Source organism: Schistocerca serialis, chromosome 4 (genome assembly GCF_023864345.2).
Source record: "Schistocerca serialis cubense isolate TAMUIC-IGC-003099 chromosome 4, iqSchSeri2.2, whole genome shotgun sequence".
NCBI lineage: Eukaryota > Metazoa > Arthropoda > Insecta > Orthoptera > Acrididae > Schistocerca > Schistocerca serialis.
Genome location: NC_064641.1, coordinates 611,881,522 through 611,903,864, shown reverse-complemented (window position 1 = coordinate 611,903,864; position 22,343 = coordinate 611,881,522). Strand labels below are relative to the sequence as shown.

At 40.3% G+C, this 22,343-nt stretch overlaps 1 protein-coding gene across 1 annotated transcript in view; it reads left to right on the top strand.

Moving 5' to 3' along the window:
• LOC126474637 (uncharacterized) overlaps nucleotides 1-20,293 on the top strand; it is a 71,241-nt gene extending 50,948 nt beyond the window's left edge. The window contains exon 4 of the mRNA XM_050102116.1: nucleotides 20,124-20,293. Within this exon, the coding sequence (XP_049958073.1) occupies nucleotides 20,124-20,293 (170 nt within the window). The remainder of the gene's footprint in view (nucleotides 1-20,123) is intronic.
• Nucleotides 20,294-22,343: the final 2,050 nt, after the last annotated feature.

Genomic DNA, 22,343 nt, shown 5'->3' with positions numbered 1-22,343 from the left:
TAACTGTTCTGTATGTGGAAGTATGACTCACTGCACATCTGGCACGGTTCTTCTTCAACAAGACAAGAATTTTTAAATACCAATTATACTGACGTGATAAAAGAAATTAGAAATACTATAATTGCGCAAGAAAACCAGAATTACACTTTAATACAAGAACACACGCCAGATGCTTTGTTGACTGAACCTGTAATGACGCATTATTTAGGACACTGAAATAATGAGTAAAAAAAGATAAGTAGTTTGTTACCTTAATTTATATTGATGAAAAGCACTCTAATCATTACAATATCTCCACACCGACACGCTACTACCACATCTCAACCAGAACTCTCCGATATCACATCTCAGCAAGCACTGCCTACTAGCACATCTCAACAAAAACTCTACTACGAGCTCTCCCCAAGAACTGACTACCACGAGCTCTCGACAGGCACTGACTGCTACGAGCTCTCCCCAAGCACTGTGTAGGCGGCTTAATAATACTCTTTGGCGCAATCTCTGGCGCAGTGGCTCAGTGTAGCCACCTTTCAATGGCTAACAGGAAGTTTGATAGAGTTATGGAACTCGGTCGGGAAATAATCTAACAAAGACAAGACTTGAATAACTAAAATCCTTAACTGCTCGTCCGAGCAAGAATTGGATAATGACTTGAAACAAAGTACACTACTGCTGATCGCAAAATCCCATGGAGGGAAGTACTTGGTTAAGTATGAGCGCGAGCAGAGCCAGAGCGGACACTACAAGTTCAGGCTTCGGGCCTGACGAACGCAGATATCCCTCCTGAACTGCTGTCTGTACTGAACTCTCCTACTGACTACGCCATTCTCGCCTCTTATCTGTGACACAGGCAATGTCGCCATTGCCAGCCGCCTTGGCCGAGCGGTTCTAGGCGCTTCAGTCTGGAACCGCGCGACTGCTACGCTCGCAGGTTCGAATCCCGCCTCGGGCATGGATGTTTGTGATGTCCTTAGGTTAGTTAGGTTTAAGTAGTTCTAAGTTCTAGGGGAGTGATGACCGCAGATGTTAAGTTCCATAGTGCTCAGAGCCATTTTTTTGTGTCGCCATTTCCACGTGATGCTACGGCCGCCGCCCTTTGGGGCCTCGTATGTGAACATGTTTGGTCCTCACCAATGCTTTGCTGGGCATCGCGGCTTCTCCACGTGAGCTCATGTGATACTTTGTCAGACCACGTAATGTTGTCGGCCAAAACCCAAGCACAACCGTTCCTGTGGTGTCGCCTTTGTATTACGAGTAGAAAAACTTATTCTGTCTGGTTTCTGTTTGTTGCATTTTCTAAGTATGCGACAGTGTAACAAAGCAATTACTTGTGAAGTGGGTTGTTAGCCCTACCGATAAAAAAGTGTCCTAATAAAATGTAATAACGGTAACGTGGTATGCATGCAATGTGAGGGACTTACAACACTGGGACAAAACATGGTGCCAACCTCAAAAGCATAAGAACTGATGATGACACTATTGCTCTGCCGAAACAGGTCGCCCAAAAAAAAAAAAAAAAAAATTGCGAGCTTGGCTTGTGAAGCTTGAAACACGTATGTAACATAGCAGCGATGGCGAGGCATTGTAGCATCTGTGACCAGAGAGTATGCGCTTGACCGCGCGAGTGTTGCGAGCGGTTCTCAGTCTGTCAGTCAGTCGTTGCGAGTCTGTAGCTCTGTCTAGTTGAGGGCAGTACTCTGTCAGTAGTCGTCGCGTGCAGTACGCTAGTAGTCGTCATGCAGAGCAGTCGGTCAGTGGTAGCAGCCCAGTGGGGTTGCGTGATGTGGTCTGGCGACAACACTGGTCAAGATGCTGAATGAGGTATACTGTTAATTAAGATAATCATCGGATAATGTAAAGTTTAATTATTGTAACTAATTTTCAACAAGTGCCCCCAATAATAACTTTGATTTCAAAAGCAATTTTACATAAAATTTTCATTTAATTGAAGTAACTATTTCGTTCCACTTCCCCTAAACAAAAGTTTCAGTTTTCAATTAGATTACAAAAAAAAAAAAAAAAAAAGAAGGAATATTATTATTTGCAATGCAGTTCCTCCAAGCGGTGCGCAACAACAAGAGCAGAAATTTGACTAGGTGTTGCAATGAGGTAAGAATTTAATTTTGATTTTTGCACAGGGCCAAAGACCGATATTTCGGTTTAATTGAATCATTATTATCACTGAGATTTTCTTATCACTGAATGGACCTTAATTTTTTATGAAGAACTTATACTTGAGTCAGATTGCGATTCTCACTTTTATTGTCATTAAATTTAATTGCTGGGGAGGTTACGTTTGGCTCCTATTCATTTATTATTTCTGTCTTTAAAAATTTCAGTGGAGAGGTTACACTTAGCGCTATGTCCATTGGCATTCCTAAATAAAATTTGTGTCTTGTAAAGTTTTTGTGGGGAGGTTACACTTGGCGACACCCAGTCCAGGATCGTATTTCGTTGAGAGTCTTTTGAGCAACAGTCAGATATCTGCTCTTATTTGCTTAAATATAATTAGGATTTAGCGCAACGCTTTTATTAACTTGTGACTTTCTTTCTACAGGTCAACGGCAATTTGTTGCTTTGTTGTATTTGTGTGTTGCTTTTGCATTGTGCTTATTTATTTTGTGAATAATTTTGACTATTGTTAAAATGCCGCGAAAGACTGTGAATAGTGTATCGCGAGGTATTATGAACGAAATTACCGACTTAAACAACGTGACCAATAGTAATTGTGACACGCAGTGTAATGATGACAATCCTGCGTTCACTAACAATCAGTGCATTCCAACCACTAGTGATGACTTTTACCCTGATAATGAACAAACAAACTCAATTGTCTCGTCTGTTAATTTGACGACAATTGATGACGCAGAACGCTCTATTGTAATGAGGGCTGCCCTGCTTAACACAACCGATTTACTAAATTCACGTGACGAGCAGACAAATTTGTCTAATGAAAATGAACAGATCACACAAAGTAGGACAGATTTATTTAATTCCGAAACAATGACTGATAGTATACATTTGACTGACAAACCTTTTTGTAAATTTCAAAATGACCAAATGGTTACATAAAGTGAAACAATTCCAGATTCACTATTGAACAGCACAGAGAATAGAAATGCTGACCTTGAGTCGAATCCAATTATGGCTTTGTTGCGACAAATGAGTAAACAACTTAATGAAAATAGTGTAGATAACAAACAGTTTAAAGAGAATTTCAAACAACAGAATGAAAATTTCAAACAACTTAGGGAAGACAACAAACACTTAAATGAAAAACTTGACAATAATGACAAAAAACAAGACAAACTTAGTGAACAGGTCCGACAACAGAGTGAAGATTTTAAACAACTTAGGGAACAGAACAAACAAGATAATGAAAATCTCAAACAACACTTAAATGAAAAATTAGACGACAATTCCAGACAGCTTAGTGAACAAATTAGAGCCGTTGCCACGCAATGTCATGACACTAAGGAACAGTTGCGCGTGGAAATTGAGGCTTGTTCACGAAAAAATAGCGAAGAAATTAAGTCTGTTGCGCAAGAATTAAGGGAATTGCAAACAGCCGCCACAGAAACACTCAGAGACGAAATTAGCGGAGTCGCTAAACAATGCTCTGAAAAAGCTACACAATTACGGGACGAGTTTAAAGCAATGACGGTAGAACTTTCGCGCACTATGGACGCAAAGATAGACGCGAAATTCGAACAGCAGAACACTCAGATTAACGAGCGCTTTAATCAGCACATACAGAACAGTGATACGCGTTTCCGCAAATTTATTCAAGATCAAAACAAAGTAAAACGGCAAGTCATGGAAGCAATCACTGCACAAAGACAAGAGGACAAACGTAAAATGTTCGCGAAAGCAAAGACGTATGTAGACAATAATATTACTACAGTGTCCGACAAAATTAATACCATAGAACAATTGAACGCGGAATTACGGGATGAAATTTCTGATCTTAAATCAAAAACAGATACACACACAGTAAATATTCAAACAGTGACAGACAGATTCGAACAATTAGATCTAACACAGGATTGCGATGTCATCAAAGCTGATGTTAAAAAACTGAGCGAAACTACGCGTAAGTTGCAAAAACAGATTAATGCGTCTGATTCTAAAACCGACGATCAGGTTAAAATACTGACTGAAAAATGTGATGAATTGGCCAGTCGTATTGATGTTATCGGAAATACTAATGACAATAAATCAGACGATACTGCACCGGTTTCATTTATCCAAACACCTGAATTTCAAAATTTACAGCAGACAATTAATGAGATCGATTCATCTAACAACACGTTACGTAGGAAGTTATCAAATTTACAACAAGAAGTAACAGAGATGAAAAACATTTCAGTTAATAACATACAGCAGACGCCACGTTGCGAGCATTTGTCAGAGTCACGCAGCGTGTATAATGTGAACAATTTACAGAGACTACGCGACTTAAAATCTGAAAAGCTATGCAACTTGAAATCCGAAATGACACAGACGAACAGATTCACTCACAAACCCGAACGTGTTTTCAAACTCAATGATGAGAACGTGGATTACGAGCAATTTTTATCCGGCAGAAAATGTAAAGAATTTAATAATGACAGAATACAGGTACACGCTTTGAGCTGTATACGACAATTTGTTTTTATGCTATCACCGCTATTGTCTGTAATGCAGAAGCTAGCTTTGAACCAGATGCGACAATTTATTTTTGTATTTACAACAGCGTTGCCTATTATGCAGAAACTGGAATTAGCAAGAATACAGCGATTTACTTTTGGAATTGTACCGCCATTGCCTATAACGCAAAAGTTAAAATTTATTTGCAGTGCGTAAATGACCTCAGGGGATTCATTACGCTTTAATGAATATGTGCCGTAGCGAGCATAGGGCCCCGAGCTGTAGTAGTGCTGTTTCATCTTTAGTTTTCTGCACTGCTGCCTTCTCTTCTACTATCCTTTATATCTATCAAAACTGCTCTTTAACTATTGCTCTATCTAGAATTAAGAAATATTGTACTGAAAACCCGATATGACAAATCTTTTACCGAATGTGACAATTTTCAGCAGGCACTCCCGTAATGACAACTACCGCCGTAACTTTATTAACAGATAAAATCGTAATCATCAGTATGTGTAAAATTAACAGCAAACGCATTTTTTGGTAACAATAGACGTTTTCCGCCACAATAGCATGAAAGTCAGCCGCTTAGCATACGTAACCAACAATGCAGTCTACAAGGTCAACCATACTTTAATGTTTCGCCGCGTGCACGTATAGTCCCAGCTCCAACAAATGGTAACGCATGGCAGCAAAGAAATAACTACGTACAGACAACACTCTATTTCAACTCGTATCACAATGCGCCGTATAGAAATTACTATCATGACAGGCGTAAAAAAATGATGAGCACAATTTTCAGCGTACATTTTAATAACAGTCGATCTTATGAGCAGCAACAACATCAGCAACAACAAATAATCATGAATGAAACAGACAATAGGTGTCATCCATAGCGTAACACGTCAGTAAGAAATAACAAAGCAGTTCATATAGTGGATATGCCACAATATTCTCCCGTAAATAACAGCACGTACGAGAGAATTTGACCAGACACAGTACAGATTGCATATTCCAATAACGTAAGCAATAATTTAGGCACGCAGAATCTTGTTCACGAAAATGTTATTAATTTTGACGCCATCCGGCACACGTTTGCATTAAAGACAGAATCACGACGTACGTAGACGACATTCTTATTGCAAAAACTAACTGGTCTGAACACAATATGATTCTTGAACAACTGTTGCAAACTTTTCATGCTCAAGGACTCACAGTTAATCTTAGTAAATCGCACTTTGGCAAAACTTCTATAAAATTTCTTGAACACGTAATTTCAGCAGAAGGCATTGCACCTGATCCGGAAAAACTTCAAGCTCTACGTGACATTACTGTTCCTACGACGAAGAAGCAATTACGCAGTTTTTTGGGCTTAATTAACTTTTTTCGTAAATTTATTCATTATTCCGCTTTAGACACGCCTAGACTATGCCAATTAACAGGTAAAAACACTATTTGGTCTTGGGATAAGCAAGCACATTCTGAATTTGTGAACCTGAAACATGCTTTGTTGAATGCTCCACTTTTATCGCACCCCGATCTTACTAGAAATTTTTCCATTGCCACCGACAGTTCTAACACCGCTTTAGGCGTACATATTTTCCAGGAAATTGAAGAAGATGGTTCAACAGTTATTAAAAACATCGCATTTGCAAGCCGCATTCTGTCACCTGCTGAACGAAATTATTCCGTTACTGAATTGGAAACATTAGGTGTTGTATGGGCTTTTACGAGATTTAGGCACTTTCTTTATGGCAGACATACCACCGTCTACACAGACCACAGAGCAATACAATTTTTACTTTCAGCTAAATTTACTCACGACAGATTAAGCAGATGGAAACTTTATTTGCAAGAATTTAATTTTACGATTGTTCACATTCCCGGCACACAAAATGTTATAGCAGACGCACTATCGCGTTCTCTCGGCAACAATCAGCAAGACGTAGCAACCAATTTCTGCAAAACAAATTTCAGTGTCATGTACATTCAGCAAGTCGCATTTGAAAACTTTATTTCATCGTCACTACAGGACATAGCGCAAGAGCAAAATAAGGACAATGTGTGGAAAGAAATTAAACACGTTTGGCAAGATAGGAAAAATGTTACGATTAGAAACCATTACATTGTACGCAATGACATTCTGTTTCGCCGCTCTCATCCTGACAGCAACAATTGGTTATTATGCATTCCTGACGAACTGGTTAACAAATTAATTTGGTACACTCATTTAAGTTACGCACATTACGGAGCACGAAAATGTTTTCTTATACTGAGACAGAACTCTTATTTTACTAACATGGAGAAACGTATACGACGAGTTTTAGCGTCTTGTAAAATTTGCCAGAAAGCTAAATCAGACACCACTTCACATATTCCTCCATTATATCCCATTATACCTGTTAAATTAAGACACATGGCCGCAGTAGATATTTTTGGTCCGATTCCGAGAACTAACAGAGGTTTTTGCTACATCTTTGTCGCTGTTGAGCTCACTTCAAAATTTGTTACTTTCACTCCGTTACGTAAAACTACTGCTAAAACTGTTTCGACAGCATTTGTAAAACATTTTCTATTTCATGTAGGGCATGTGATGAAAGTAATTTCTGACAATGGATCTCAATTTCGTAGTAGCGTATGGACACGCATGTTACGAGCTAGAAACATTTCTCCGATTTATATATCCAAGTACCACGCTTCTTCGAACCCCTGTGAAAGATTAATGAAAGAAATTGGTAAACTGTGTAGAATATACTGCCACAAAAGACATATTGATTGGGATACACACATACTCTCATTCCAAGATGTAATTAATTGCATTCCAAATGAATCCACTATGCTATCTCCGTCTGTTATACTCAAAAACGTTGAACCACCGAACAAAATTAAAGAATTAGTAAACTTCCCTAAATGTCGTCGACTAAGACACCACGAAATAATTGACATTGCGCTGAACAACATCAAACGTGCCGCAGAGCGCCGGAGAAGACGGCAAAAACAGGTTTGTAGACGCCGCGACTTTCACGTTGGACAGCAAATATTAGTACGTACACATTATTTATCCAGTAAATTAAAAGGTAAGTGCAGTAAATTTGAACTTCTATACGCAGGTCCATATCGGATTCGCAGCATCCCTCACCCCAATGTTGTACACGTCGAAACTTTGAGAACTAGAAAATCGAAAGGCAACCACCATATCTCAAACATTAAACCGTTTATTGAATGAAGACACTTTATGATTCAACACACTATGATGTCATTTATTAATGCAATTATTTCACTTGACTAATTACTGATGATTATCGTATTTTTTCTTGGCAAGTGCCCGGCAAGGTAAGGTTAGCAGGTCGCTTTTCTTGTCGTTACACATCAGACCGTGCACATTTTCCACTTTTTTTGTGTATATGATTGTACTCCAGTTTTGTTTGTATGCACTGTGAAATAGTTAAGATGTAACACACCTGTGACTTTGACATTTTTTTGCCTTATGACATCTCAACATCGTGACTGTTTTACATTTTTGCTGCTGCATTGTGATATTATCTGTACATTTTGCCTCTGAACACTGTCAATGCCTTTGACATATTACGTTTTCTGTCATGTTATGCTGTATGGTTAATTATGTTACCATAAACCAGTCATTATTTAGTGGGTATATGATTTTAATGCAAGACATTAATCCTTGTTCATCAATTTCAGAAAGAAATTATGCGTGTAAGAAATAAATTCAACAGAAATGGGAATTTCACCTACGGAATAAACGAAAGAAGATGCAATAACTTTATGAGGAGAGTAAATGGATCAGGATTAACAAGCATTAACAAGAATATACTATACTCATCGTAGAATAGCAGTCTTAACTAATTTTTCTTTCAGAATACAAGGTGATTGATGCAGGCTGTCAGACTGAACTACACATCTTAGTTTTAGTGATGAAATATGCTAGAGATAAGGAATAGTTGTATAATGAGTAATGAAGTGATTTTTTGCAGATGATAATGAATACTGATGAATAATGATGAAGGATATGGTATTATGAATAATGAAGTTTTTATTTACAGGTGATGATAATAGTGAAGTTATGATAATATGGATAATGAAGTGATTGATAATGAAGTTTTTTTCTTTACAGATGAGGATAATGTTGGAGTTTTATATTTATGCTATGTAGTTATTTAAGTATTTGTTGCAGTTTGCTTTGACAGCAGGTGTTATATTGCATAGTAGGATGACGGAAAGTTTTGGAAAGGACAGCTATGGAACACATTTTATACACATTTCACTACTTGTTAATTCGAAGTTCACTACTTTTCAGCATAGTGTGCGTTTCTTCTTTCAGGTCAATAATCCATTTTGTATTTTTTCCAGGAGATGCTTGTCATGATACTTACTAAAACTGTTACTTATTATACCTGTTCTAGTACTTGCATTTTTATTTTTTTTTACCCATTTGTGTTTACCATTTATAAATGTAATCACATATACTGCCTTGTTACATAACCTTGCTACAGCTGACTCATGACGAATGACGTTACCTATCCTCATTGGCAGCAATAGGTCAAAAGCAAAAAGTGTTATGCCTCAGCAATTAATTATCGATCCCAATGCAATGCATTGCTAACAAAAAAAAAATGTATTAACAGTCCCAAATAGTGATACCAGTTTGAGAAAAATTCTGAATAATACTGATTAGCTCTGAATAGTATGTCACTTGAGTAATGACTTCTTAATGAGACAACAAAAATACACATATATATAAAATAATGCTTAGTAACTGGCTAGTAATTGCCACTGTTATTGTAATGAGACTACTTATAATCCCCATGATTATTAATGCTATGACTATAATTAACTGATTTTTAATAATGACTTCGTAATGATCTGAATAATAATGAATGAGGAACAATGCTTTATACTATTCGATACCTGATGGCCACTGAGTGCCAATAATTAGTGTCACTTAATGAATTGTTATTAATTATGCCATTAATTAGCTCTTGTTTTCAATGTTCATACTTTGTAATTGGAAATGAATGTGACTGTTTAATAATGCTTTGTAATTAGGAAAAAACTAATGATTATTACTATTGAAATGACAAATGATTAATTAATTATGCTATACTTTGTAACTGGAAAAGAATGCGATTGTTTCATGATGCTTTGTAATTAGGAGAAGGTTAATGATTAATACTATAATGATTAATACTATATTGAAATGACAAATGATTAATTAACTATGCTTTATAATTGGAAATGAATGTGACTGTTTAATAATGCTTTGTAATTAGGAAAAAACTAATGATTATTACTATTGAAATGACAAATGATTAATTAACTATGCCATACTTTGTACCTGGAAAAGAATGCGATTGTTTCATGATGCTTTGTAATTAGGAGAAGGTTAATGATTAATACTATATTGAAATGACAAATGATTAATTAACTATGCTTTATAATTGGAAATGAATGTGACTGTTTAATAATGCTTTGTAATTAGGAAAAAACTATGACAAATGATTAATTAACTATGCTATGCTTTGTAACTGGAAAAGAATGCGATTATTTAATAATGCTTTGTAACTAGGAAAAGAAGATTACTGATTCTATGTAAAACAATTAATGAACATTTTTCTGTAATACTACATACATGGTACAGAAATGTTCAATAACTGGGCTATGAATGCCGCAAACTACTACTGTAATTGACAATATTATGTGACTTAATGTCCTTCACCTTATCAGCTAACTACCCTGAATTACTGCAATGTCCATTTGTCCTGTTTATCCTAGTGATCATGGAGCACTATCTTTGGTTTTGCACTAATTCTACGTTGGCGTGCCTTGTAAGAGCGTGGTGTTGACACAACATGCTGTCCATCACCGTGAGCGATGAAGACGTTATTATGGTCCCACTGTTTGGTGTACCTAATATACTGCCAAAATAAAAAAAAAATGGAACATTAATACGACAGTTCAGTGTCTTGGCTACACTGATAAATTCTGAGGGGAAAAGAACTTCAAGTTGTGTCACTTGGTGTTGTACTTCTGTGGAAAGATATGGACTTTCAAAACAGCTGTGTGCAATCTAAAGTGCTACAACCATGATGCAATCCTTCCCTTTCCTATCCTAATTCTTGTCACATAGTGAAAATCATTTTTGCTAACATTATTTATGTTCATGGCTATACATTTTTTTCAATTCGCTAAACTCCAGTGCGAGTACACCTTTCTCATTTTTCAATATGATGATTTTTTTTTTTTGCTATTATGTTTATTTATTGCCAAAATGCTAAAGACATTTTTTTTGATTTGTTCTGAAGTACAGTATATGTGCACTTTTGTCTTTTATATTGTATATACATTTTTTATTTTCTGAACTACAGTGCATGAGCACTTCTGTTAGGTGTTAATATGTTTTCTACTGAACTTCAGCGCCTGTACACTTTTCTCATTTTTCAATATGATTTCTACTATTCTGTATATTCAATACTTTAATGCGTATGCACTTATGTCATTTGTTACTAATTGTACATACATTTCATCAATTACTGATATGTTCTCAACTGCAGTGCATGTGCACTCATGTCACTTGTCAACATAATATTTTGCCAGTCTGTTTATTTGTTCTGAATATGCTAAAGAATTTTTTTTTCAGTGCCTGTGCACTTTGTTATCTGTCAAATAATTTGTATATACATTTTTCTGATTTGCTACTATGTTTTGTACTCACATTTTGTCTTTGTCTGATATATTTTGTACTTAGTGCGTGTGCACAACATTTAAATATTCTGTAAGTTGTAGAATTTTGTTAATTAAAGAAAAATTTTGCCGCACTTGGCAAGTCCAAATGACTCACCATCGCTGCCAAATTTTTGCCCCCCCAGTGGAGGGTTATGAAACACGTATGTAACATAGCAGCGATGGCGAGGTATTGTAGCATCTGTGACCAGAGAGTATGCGCTTGACCGCGCGAGTGTTGCGAGTGGTTCTCAGTCTGTCAGTCAGTCGTTGCGAGTCTGTAGCTCTGTCTAGTTGAGGGCAGTACTCTGTCAGTAGTCGTCGCGTGCAGTACGCTAGTAGTCGTCATGCAGAGCAGTCGGTCAGTGGTAGCAGCCCAGTGGGGTTGCGTGATGTGGTCTGGTGACAACACTGGTCAAGATGCTGAATGAGGTATACTGTTAATTAAGATAATCATCGGATAATGTAAAGTTTAATTATTGTAACTAATTTTCAACAAGTGCCCCCAATAATAACTTTGATTTCAAAAGCAATTTTACATAAAATTTTCATTTAATTGAAGTAACTATTTCGTTCCACTTCCCCTAAACAAAAGTTTCAGTTTTCAATTAGATTACAAAAAAAAAAAAAAAAAAAGAATATTATTATTTGCAATGCAGTTCCTCCAAGCGGTGCGCAACAACAAGAGCAGAAATTTGACTAGGTGTTGCAATGAGGTAAGAATTTAATTTTGATTTTTGCACAGGGCCAAAGACCGATATTTCGGTTTAATTGAATCATTATTATCACTGAGATTTTCTTATCACTGAATGGACCTTAATTCTTTATGAAGAACTTATACTTGAGTCAGATTGCGATTCTCACTTTTATTGTCATTAAATTTAATTGCTGGGGAGGTTACGTTTGGCTCCTATTCATTTATTATTTCTGTCTTTAAAAATTTCAGTGGAGAGGTTACACTTAGCGCTATGTCCATTGGCATTCCTAAATAATATTTGTGTCTTGTAAAGTTTTTGTGGGGAGGTTACAAGCTTTCTTCATTACTACACTCCTGGAAATGGAAAAAAGAACACATTGACACCGGTGTGTCAGACCCACCATACTTGCTCCGGACACTGCGAGAGGGCTGTACAAGCAATGATCACACGCACGGCACAGCGGACACACCAGGAACCGCGGTGTTGGCCGTCGAATGGCGCTAGCTGCGCAGCATTTATGCACCGCCGCCGTCAGTGTCAGCCAGTTTGCCGTGGCATACGGAGCTCCATCGCAGTCTTTAACACTGGTAGCATGCCGCGACAGCGTGGACGTGAACCGTATGTGCAGTTGACGGACTTTGAGAGAGGGCGTTTAGTGGGCATGCGGGAGGCCGGGTGGACGTACCGCCGAATTGCTCAACACGTGGGGCGTGAGGTCTCCACAGTACATCGATGTTGTCGCCAGTGGTCGGCGGAAGGTGCACGTGCCCGTCGACCTGGGACCGGACCGCAGCGACGCACGGATACACGCCAAGACCGTAGGATCCTACGCAGTGCCGTAGGTGACCGCACCGCTACTTCCCAGCAAATTAGGGACACTGTTGCTCCTGGGGTATCGGCGAGGACCATTCGCAACCGTCTCCATGAAGCTGGGCTACGGTCCCGCACACCGTTAGGCCGTCTTCCGCTCACGCCCCAACATCGTGCAGCCCGCCTCCAGTGGTGTCGCGACAGGCGTGAATGGAGGGACGAATGGAGACGTGTCGTCTTCAGCGATGAGAGTCGCTTCTGCCTTGGTGCCAATGATGGTCGTATGCGTGTTTGGCGCCGTGCAGGTGAGCGCCACAATCAGGACTGCATACGACCGAGGCACACAGGGCCAACACCCGGCATCATGGTGTGGGGAGCGATCTCCTACACTGGCCGTACACCACTGGTGATCGTCGAGGGGACACTGAATAGTGCACGGTACATCCAAACCGTCATCGAACCCATCGTTCTACCATTCCTAGACCGGCAAGGGAACTTGCTGTTCCAACAGGACAATGCACGTCCGCATGTATCCCGTGCCACCCAACGTGCTCTAGAAGGTGTAAGTCAACTACCCTGGCCAGCAAGATCTCCAGATCTGTCCCCCATTGAGCATGTTTGGGACTGAATGAAGCGTCGTCTCACGCGGTCTGCACGTCCAGCACGAACGCTGGTCCAACTGAGGCGCCAGGCGGAAATGGCATGGCAAGCCGTTCCACGGGACTACATCCAGCATCTCTACGATCGTCTCCATGGGAGAATAGCAGCCTGCATTGCTGCGAAAGGTGGATATACACTGTACTAGTGCCGACATTGTGCATGCTCTGTTGCCTGTGTCTATGTGCCTGTGGTTCTGTCAGTGTGATCATGTGATGTATCTGACCCCAGGAATGTGTCAATAAAGTTTCCCCTTCCTGGGACAATGAATTCACGGTGTTCTTATTTCAATTTCCAGGAGTGTATAAATTGCAGAACATCGTCAGATTGACCGTATCAGGAATATATAATTTAACAATTATTTCATTTAACACCAAAATTCTTCTGATAACAGAACAGAAATAAACGTTCAGCAAAACGAAATGTTTCTGTAGCAAGTGAAGATCCTTAAACAGGGCTTCACACAACCAAAACAACAAAATACGTTCCTTTAAATCAAGGAATTAAATCCAAACTTTTCCCTATTGTGCATACCCGGTCAACAGCATTAACAATTTGCAATGGTTGACGCTTTGCTGTAACTGCCAAAAATATCTGAAATAGCTTCAGCAGTAAAGCATAAGCTGGAAAACAACTGTTGAACTTAACTAGGAGTGTAACACACAACTCCCCATTGGTCTACTACTACTACTACGCCGACCATCAGCAATAGCTACCTCAGCAAGCTACATCAGTGACGGCTCCTACAAAATTTTACCAATGTGTTGCATGGTACAGGCCTATACCCTTGCGACTTACAAGGGTGATAATCGTAAATAAATTGAATATATTAATTTTGCGTGTGTAAATTGAACAGTTTAAATATATTTAAATTTCATAATCAATAGTTTAATGCAGCGAGGAACATAAAAAAATAGAAAGAAAAATTGTGGTAGCAGCGGGAATCGAACCCGTGCAATCGAATTGCCAGTCAGTGTGGTTGACTACTTTTCTTTTTGTAAGTAGTTTTTTACTCTTCAGACGTTCACATCTACGCCTTAGATATGGAGATCTGTAAGACATTGTTAATTAAGTAATTTCTGAAGTGGCACTTGTGTAGAAATCATATTACAGTTCTTTTGAGAAAGAATACATGTTTCTTATAATAACTGTCACTTTGTTTTGTTTTTTTGGTTTTATTTAGCAATAGAAAACTGGGCTACGGCACCACTGCATTAACTGGTGCTTGCGTGAAGCAGGTGGTATTGGTAGAGACTGGGGAAGTGCAATCAGTCTACAAAAGAGATTGCTTACAAATCACTCGTGGGATCGGTTCTAGAATATTGCCCGAGTGTATGGGACCCGTACCAGATAGGACTAACAGGGCATATTGAATGTAAACAGAGAAGGGCAGCAGGAATGGTTACAGGTTTGTTTAATCCGTGAGAGAGTGTCACGGAGATACTGAAGGAACTGAATTGGCTGACTCTTGAAAACAGACGTGAACTATCCCGAGAAAGTCTATTAACAATGTTTCAAGAACCGGTTTTGAATGATTACTCTAGGGATGTACTACATCCCCTACGTATCGCTCACAAAGGGATCGTGAGGATAAGATTACTGCACGCACAGCGGCATTCAAACAATCATTCTTTCCCCGCTCCATACATGAATGGAACAGGAAGAAACCCTAATAACTGGTACAGTCGGACGAACCCTTTGCCAAGCACCTCATGGTTATTTGCAGAGTATGGATGCAGATGTAGATGTAGCTCTGGTGCTGTGAACAACGTAGCAGTAATATCGTTGGACGAGAAGACATTACATCAGAGAAGAGACCTGCGTCCCTTCCCTGAGTTGATCGCAATGTGGCTGACAGTCAACACTGGGTATCTAGTTATCGCAGAGAGAGTGCTACAAAACATGTCTTCGTCTGTATTATTTTGATACCAGTACGTATTTTACAAGAAATGGAGTGCTTTTAGTGTAATTTCCGACTCACATTCGAAAATAAATTACGTAATTTTAAAGCGATTTCGGGCTCACATTCGAAGAGAAATGACGTAATCTTAGTGCGACATTTACAGTGTGGTGTAGCACATTAGCACATGACAGATGCCCGCCAGTGAGGTACTAGCTGCACAGCTCTACTTGCCATCTCTGTGATCGGTGGAAATCGGCTAGTTAAGTGCCACTCCGCAATGTTTAGACTCCTTGCTAACCTTAGCTACTAAACAATAAGTAACCGTTGTGAATGCGGTACACTGCTGATCCGTGTTGCGGTGTTGTACGTAGTGATCTTTAATATTATTTACGGATATGAGCGAAGACGCTGTAGCTGGTTCTTCTAGCGACTCGCCATCAACTGTTGTGTCAATTCTGCGACACATTAATTCATTATATGTTCATTTCCTTTATAAGCTACAAACTGGCTGCTCTGGGAGAAGGGGGCGGGGATTGTCTCAGCAACCAATGCGCTGTGAGTCGATCGCAAGCTTTCTCTCCCAGTATCCTCCACTTAAGGGCCAAGTAAGAGAGTGCGGTCATTAGACACAACTATCTACCAAAGTAATTCTTATACAATAACACAAAGAAATGAGTAATCACATATAACAACGGTAGAATGAATTCTCAGCAGCCACGCTCCGGACATAGTGTAAACAAAACCCCATTGGGTTAATGCAGTTAATCACAGTTAGAGCGTGCAGTTAACAAGTAGCACTGCTCCGCTCACAGTGCATACACCCACATCCATACTCCATACAGACCTGGGTGATGCCCGGCTGGTAGTACTGAACACGTTTCTCGAGGGCCTCAATCCTGACGGTGCCAAGAACTTGCTCGTTCACCTCAGCGCAGCGACTGACGACCGCAATACATACCGGCCCAGACCACCGTTTATGCACACCTTGGCTGCCACGCCATCTGCCCCCTGGTGACGCACTGCAGGCTTGCCCATATCTAGCACCGTGGCGAATGCATTGACCTCCGGAAGATGTTGGCGCCACACGTTGCAGTCGACTGATTATTCCACCTGCCGTGCTTGCTACAAGCTCGGCCTTGGCGGTGCTTGCGACAATCACTTGCTCACACCTTCCACTCTCTCGCGGCTCCATTACGACACTCCACTCAGAACAGCTTTCTGAAGTAGCGGGAAAACAAACGAGCCTTTCGACACGGTACAATATCCATGTTCTACCGAGAATACACACGAGACGCAAAATTTGTCGATATATTTATACTGTAAGTCTACTGACATGACAGAAAAACAAATTGAAGACGATGTGGAGGAGAGAGGGGATCCAGTATTGGAGCCATAATTTAAAAGAGCTCTCGAAGACTTGAGACCAAATAAGGCCGAAGGGACAGGTAACATTCCATATGAATTTCTAAAGTTATTGGGGGATGTCTCAACCAAACGACTATTCTAGTTGATGTGTAGAATCTACAGTGTGATTCATGAAGATATGCAAGTATTTTAATATGTTATTCTACAAGTAAAACTAAAGAAAAAAAGTTATATAAATGTAGGTCCGCAAATGTTAAGTTACGGAGTTACCGTTAATAAAAGACTTTGCCTGAAAATTGGCAACTTTGCTAACATGCAGCCATCGCAAAACTGTACGAGGTTAAAGTAAAGCACGATTTCGTTGTATTTTGTTGTTATTGGTATGGTGAATCTAATAAAACATATCCCAGACGTGCATCTGCAGTAGTTTTCCAGAACATCCCGAGAAGCAAAGATTATTATACAAGTAAATTTGTTTACTTTCCATTAAGAATGTAGAAACGATTATGTCATTGTTGGCAAACGTTAGTGAGTTGTTTCAGTCGTTTGCTAACCTTGAACAAATTAGTTTTCTGTATTGTTAAGTGAAAGAACATAATAACAACAGTGTACTTAAGTGAAACCATATGAGCTTTGTTTTTTCCGGTTTAGCATGAATTCACGTGTGCTATGGTGTTAATAAAAGTAGTTATCTGACACATTCATACAGTTTCAGTTAACATTATTACCATCATTTTTCCAAAATTAAATTCTCTACTACTCTGTTGAAAACGTTGTGCAATTGTCTTTAATTTAAAAAACAAATTAGGCCAAGTAGTTAACAAATTAAAATTTTTACAAAATTACGTCTTTGGTTCTCGGATGTTCTGGAAAACTACTGCAGATACACGTCTGGGACATGTTTTATTAGATTCACCAGACCAATAACAACAAAATAAATGGAAATCGTGCTTTACTTTAACCTTGAACACTTTTGCAATGGCTTCATATTAGCGAAGTTGCTAAATTTCGATGACTGGGTGTTGTGTGATGTCTTTAGGTTAGTTGGGTTTAAGTAGTTCTAAGTTCTAGGGGACTGATGACCATAGATGTTAAGTCCCATAGTGCTCAGAGCAATTTGAACCATTTCCACACCATTCCGAAGATAGCAAATGCAGATGAGTGCGAGAATTATCGCGGAATCAGCTTAACTGCTGTTGACAAGAATAAAATAAAGGAAAATGGAAAAGGAAACTGAGGATCTGTTAGACGATGATCAGTTTGGCTTTAGAAAAGGTAGGAGGCAGTTCTGACTTTGTACTTGATAATGGAAGCAAGTCTAAGAAAAAGGCAAAATCCCCTCACAGGATTCGCAGACCTACAAAAAGCTTTCGACAATGTAAAATGGAAAAAATATTCGAGATTTGGGCCAAATATAAGTAGCCTCTTGGGAAGACCAGTTAATATAAAATATATACACGAACAGAGACGAAACAATGAGAATGGAGTACCAAATCGAAGTGCTTGGATTAAAAAGTGTGTAGACAGCTGCTGTTCAATCTATACATCTAAGAAGTAATGACGGAAATAAAAGGGAGGTTTCAAAATGGTTCAAATGGCTCTGAGCACTATGGGACTTAACATCTGAGGTCATCAGTCCCCTAGAACTTAGAACTACTTAAACCTAAGGACATCACACACATCCATGCCCGAGGCAGGATTCGAACCTGCGACCGTAGCGGTCGCGTGGTTCCAGACTGAAGCGCCTAGAACCGCTCGGCCACTGCGGCTGGCAAGGGAGGTTTAAAAGTGTGATTAAAACTCAGAGTGGAAGGATATCAATGATAAGAGTCAGTGATGACATTGGAATCCTCAGTGAATGTTAAGAAGAATTACAGCAGCTGTTGGATGGAATGCACCGTCTAATAAGTAGAAAAAATGTATTGAGAATAAATCGTATAAAGGTAAAGGTGATGAGATGTAACAGAAATAAAAACAAAGAGAAACTTAAAATGAAAAATGGTGGTCGTAAAAAAGACGAAGCTAGCTAAGGGATTCTGATACCTTGGAAGCAAGCTCACCCATGACGGAGGAAGCAAGGAGGACATAAAAAACAGACTACTACAGGTAACGAGGTCATTCTGGCGAATGGAAATCTACTACTACAAACAATGGCCTCAATTTGAGGGAGAAATTTCCGAGGATGTACGTTTGAACCACAGAATTGTATGGTAGTGAATCGTGGATAGCGGGGAAAGCTGAACAGAAGAGAATAGAGGCGTTTGAGATGTGGTGCTGCAGGAGAATGTTGAGAATTAGGGAAATTGATAAAACAAAGAATGAGAAGGTTTTCTACAATATCAGAGGAGGAAGGAACATATAGAAATCACTGACAAGAAGAAGGGAAAGGATGATAGGACATGTAGTATGATATCAACAAATAACCTCCGTGGCACAGAGGGTTCTGCCGAGCGTAGGAACTGTAGAAGACAGACACTGGAATACAAAATGGTTCAAATGGCTCTGAGCACTATGGGACTTAACATCTGAGGTCATCAGTCCCATAGAACTTAGAACTACTTAAACCTAATTAACCTCAGCACATCACACACATCTATGCTCGAGGCAGGATTCGAACCTGCGACCGTAGCGGTCGCGCGGTTCCAGACTGTAGCGCCTAGAACCGCTCGGCCACCCCGGCCGGCAGACTTGAATACATCCAACATTAATTGAGGACGTAGGGCGCAAGTGCTGCTCTGAGATGAAGAGGTTGGCGCAGGATAGGGATTCGTGACAGGCCGCATCAAACCAGTCAAAAAAAAAAAAAAAAAAAATCAAGAATCACGTTGTGGATTCAGAATATGCGAATACGATCCACCCTATCTGCTTTAGTGCCTACTTCAGTGGGCAATCGGGACACTTCCCGCTTCTCATACAATTTTAACTATTTGATCGTACGAGAAAGCGACGATCGTCAATCGACCACTCGCACTGTGACCGTCAGTTAAGACGCAGCCAAAAACTGCGTCTCTGTGCACACAGGGTTGAACATACGGTAAAGAAAGTGCTGCACGTTTGCTTTCTGCACAGTGGAGTGAGGAGCGTCTTGGATGTAGACGTAGAAATCCCGGCCCGCTGAAGGATAACGTTATTAGCGCCTTCTCCTAGCGGACCGGGGCGGCGCGCCCGTGGGAGGCACGGCATAAATCTGGAGCAGAGCAGCGCCTGGAATAATGAGTAATACGAACCAATCGCGCGGCTGATTTATTTTCGCGTGCGGCACGCGGCGCTAGGTGGCTTCCTGCGCGCTGCCAGCCCGTGAAATAGTTTAATATTTCACGCAGGCCCGCGCCGCCGCGCCGGGGCGCTTCCACCTGCTGTTTCTCTGCCGTGGCGTGCCGCTCCACTGCGCTCCGAGCCGCGCTATCGCACCCACAACAATGCCTCGTACCCCGGGGATCTTCGAGATGTCTGCAGCCCAAAGGGCGGTTTCAGTCGTGGAAGTTATGACTGATCTGAGCCGTTTGTCCTCCGTCGAAGCGCTTCTTAAACCTCTTCATCGTTTGCTACAAGGGGCGATCAAAAATTTTCCGTTTGAGGTCGTTGCTGCAGCGTTTATGCAAAATAGCGTGATTCGGACGCGACTGTACAGAATACTCAAAAATCCCCCTTACCAACATCGAGGACTTGTAGACGGGACTGTGAAGACAACATTTTGAATTAGAACCCACGTCCGTTTGAAAACACGTTTGCTAGGTAGGTATGCAACAGGGCAGTCATTCCGGAGAGGTGCTTACGTCGGATCGGTTAATGTCCTTTGCCGTCTGACCCACCTCTCTGACCTGTTTCAAGCCTCATTCACGTGGCTGTGATTGATAGAGCAACACTCTTGTAGACACAGAAGAGGATCTGGTGGTACGAATTGTGGTCGCTGCAGGACAAATTGCAGAGAAACCAGGTGTGATACGTCGTGTGTGCACCAAATTTGGTCGTCGCCACATCGAATCTTACTTGTAGGGATCAAAATGCTAACCCTCCTTTGAAACGGATAAAAACGGTTTAACTGTAAACAACAGTTTTTGAAAACTGAAGAAGTTTCCTTTTTGTTTCTTTAGTTATCAATGAGCGGAATTGTGAAGTGTCGGGTCAGGCCTAATAAATTACTTGTAAAAGTGTACCACGGAAACGGTACGTTTCCAGCCATGGATTATAATTCAGAGTATTATCTACTCAGTCCCCCTACAAGTCCTGGAAGTTAGTAAGGGGAGTTTTAGAGCACCCTCTATAAGTACCGACATGTAGGTGATGGATTAGTACGGCATTCGTGTCTTTCTGATGTGCGAGCGGTAAATGTGGAGACGTGAAGTACGGCGATATTATTATGAAATGCGGCCAAACAGGACCACGTCTTGTTATTTTTACTTGGCTTTTGAAGAACAAACACCAGTAAATATCCAACCGAAAACGAAGACTGGGGTAACATACCTGTCGAAATCAACCGTTGTGGAATGATTCTGTGCTGGTCGCGATTCAACACAACATCCCAGTCAATCTGAGAGGCCACCCGTATCCAGTCGGAGACACACGAACACTCACCCTATATTTCTGAACTCTCCCAATGCAATTATAACACCTTCTGTCCCTTACAAAAGGATTAAAGGTCGATGAATCCCCTCAGAGAAAGATATGCAGCACGCAGTTACGGATTTCATCACGGGGTAGGACAAGGTGTTTTACGAAACATGTACCTTCAACCTGGTCCGTCTGTGGGATGATTCCCTCAGTGCCGACAGCTATTTTGCCTAAGGGGCATACCAATTATCGAACGAAAACTCTTTGATCGATCATTACTGCTACTTTTAACGATCTCTTGCAAACAGTGTACCCACAATTGTAAATATGCATATTAAATAAGAACACTTGCAGCTGACACAGGAGTGCACATATTGTGGTCTATTGTTCTAATATTTCTTCATTATGAAGCCGTACATGGATATTTCAAGATTTCTGAAGAAAAATAAAATGAAATTATAAGAACAAATGCGGAAAAACAACAACTAAAAACAGTGGCATTTCTGCTATTTCATTTCAAAGCTCTGGTATTGAGAGATGGCATGCCTTTACGATGCACACAGTGACTTGCCCCCTCTTATATTTATCCCTTACTCTGAGTAATTCGATTTGGGGAAGTATAGCCAAGTATTATCATTACAAGGCTAGTATTGAGAACTCAGAAGATATGAATATTTTCCTCTCTAATTGCATGCAGTGAAAAGTTGCTATTCATTCACACATGGAGTTCCCACGCAGTGACTCTCGTCAGCCGGGTGGTCTGGTGACAGGCGGGTTCTGCTGATCTTGAAAGGGTTATGCCGACGGGTGTGGGGTAGTCGAGTGGATGCTGTCCAGATGCCGACATTGTCACAAGAGCGGGGGCGACACGCCCACAGGGGCCTGAAGGAGCGGCTGGGGTTAGAGATTACGTTACTTCACAGGAACTTAGTGAAAACACTTTCTGACAGGCTACCAGCGAGGCGTGGGAATGACTTGTGTTCCCAGGCAGT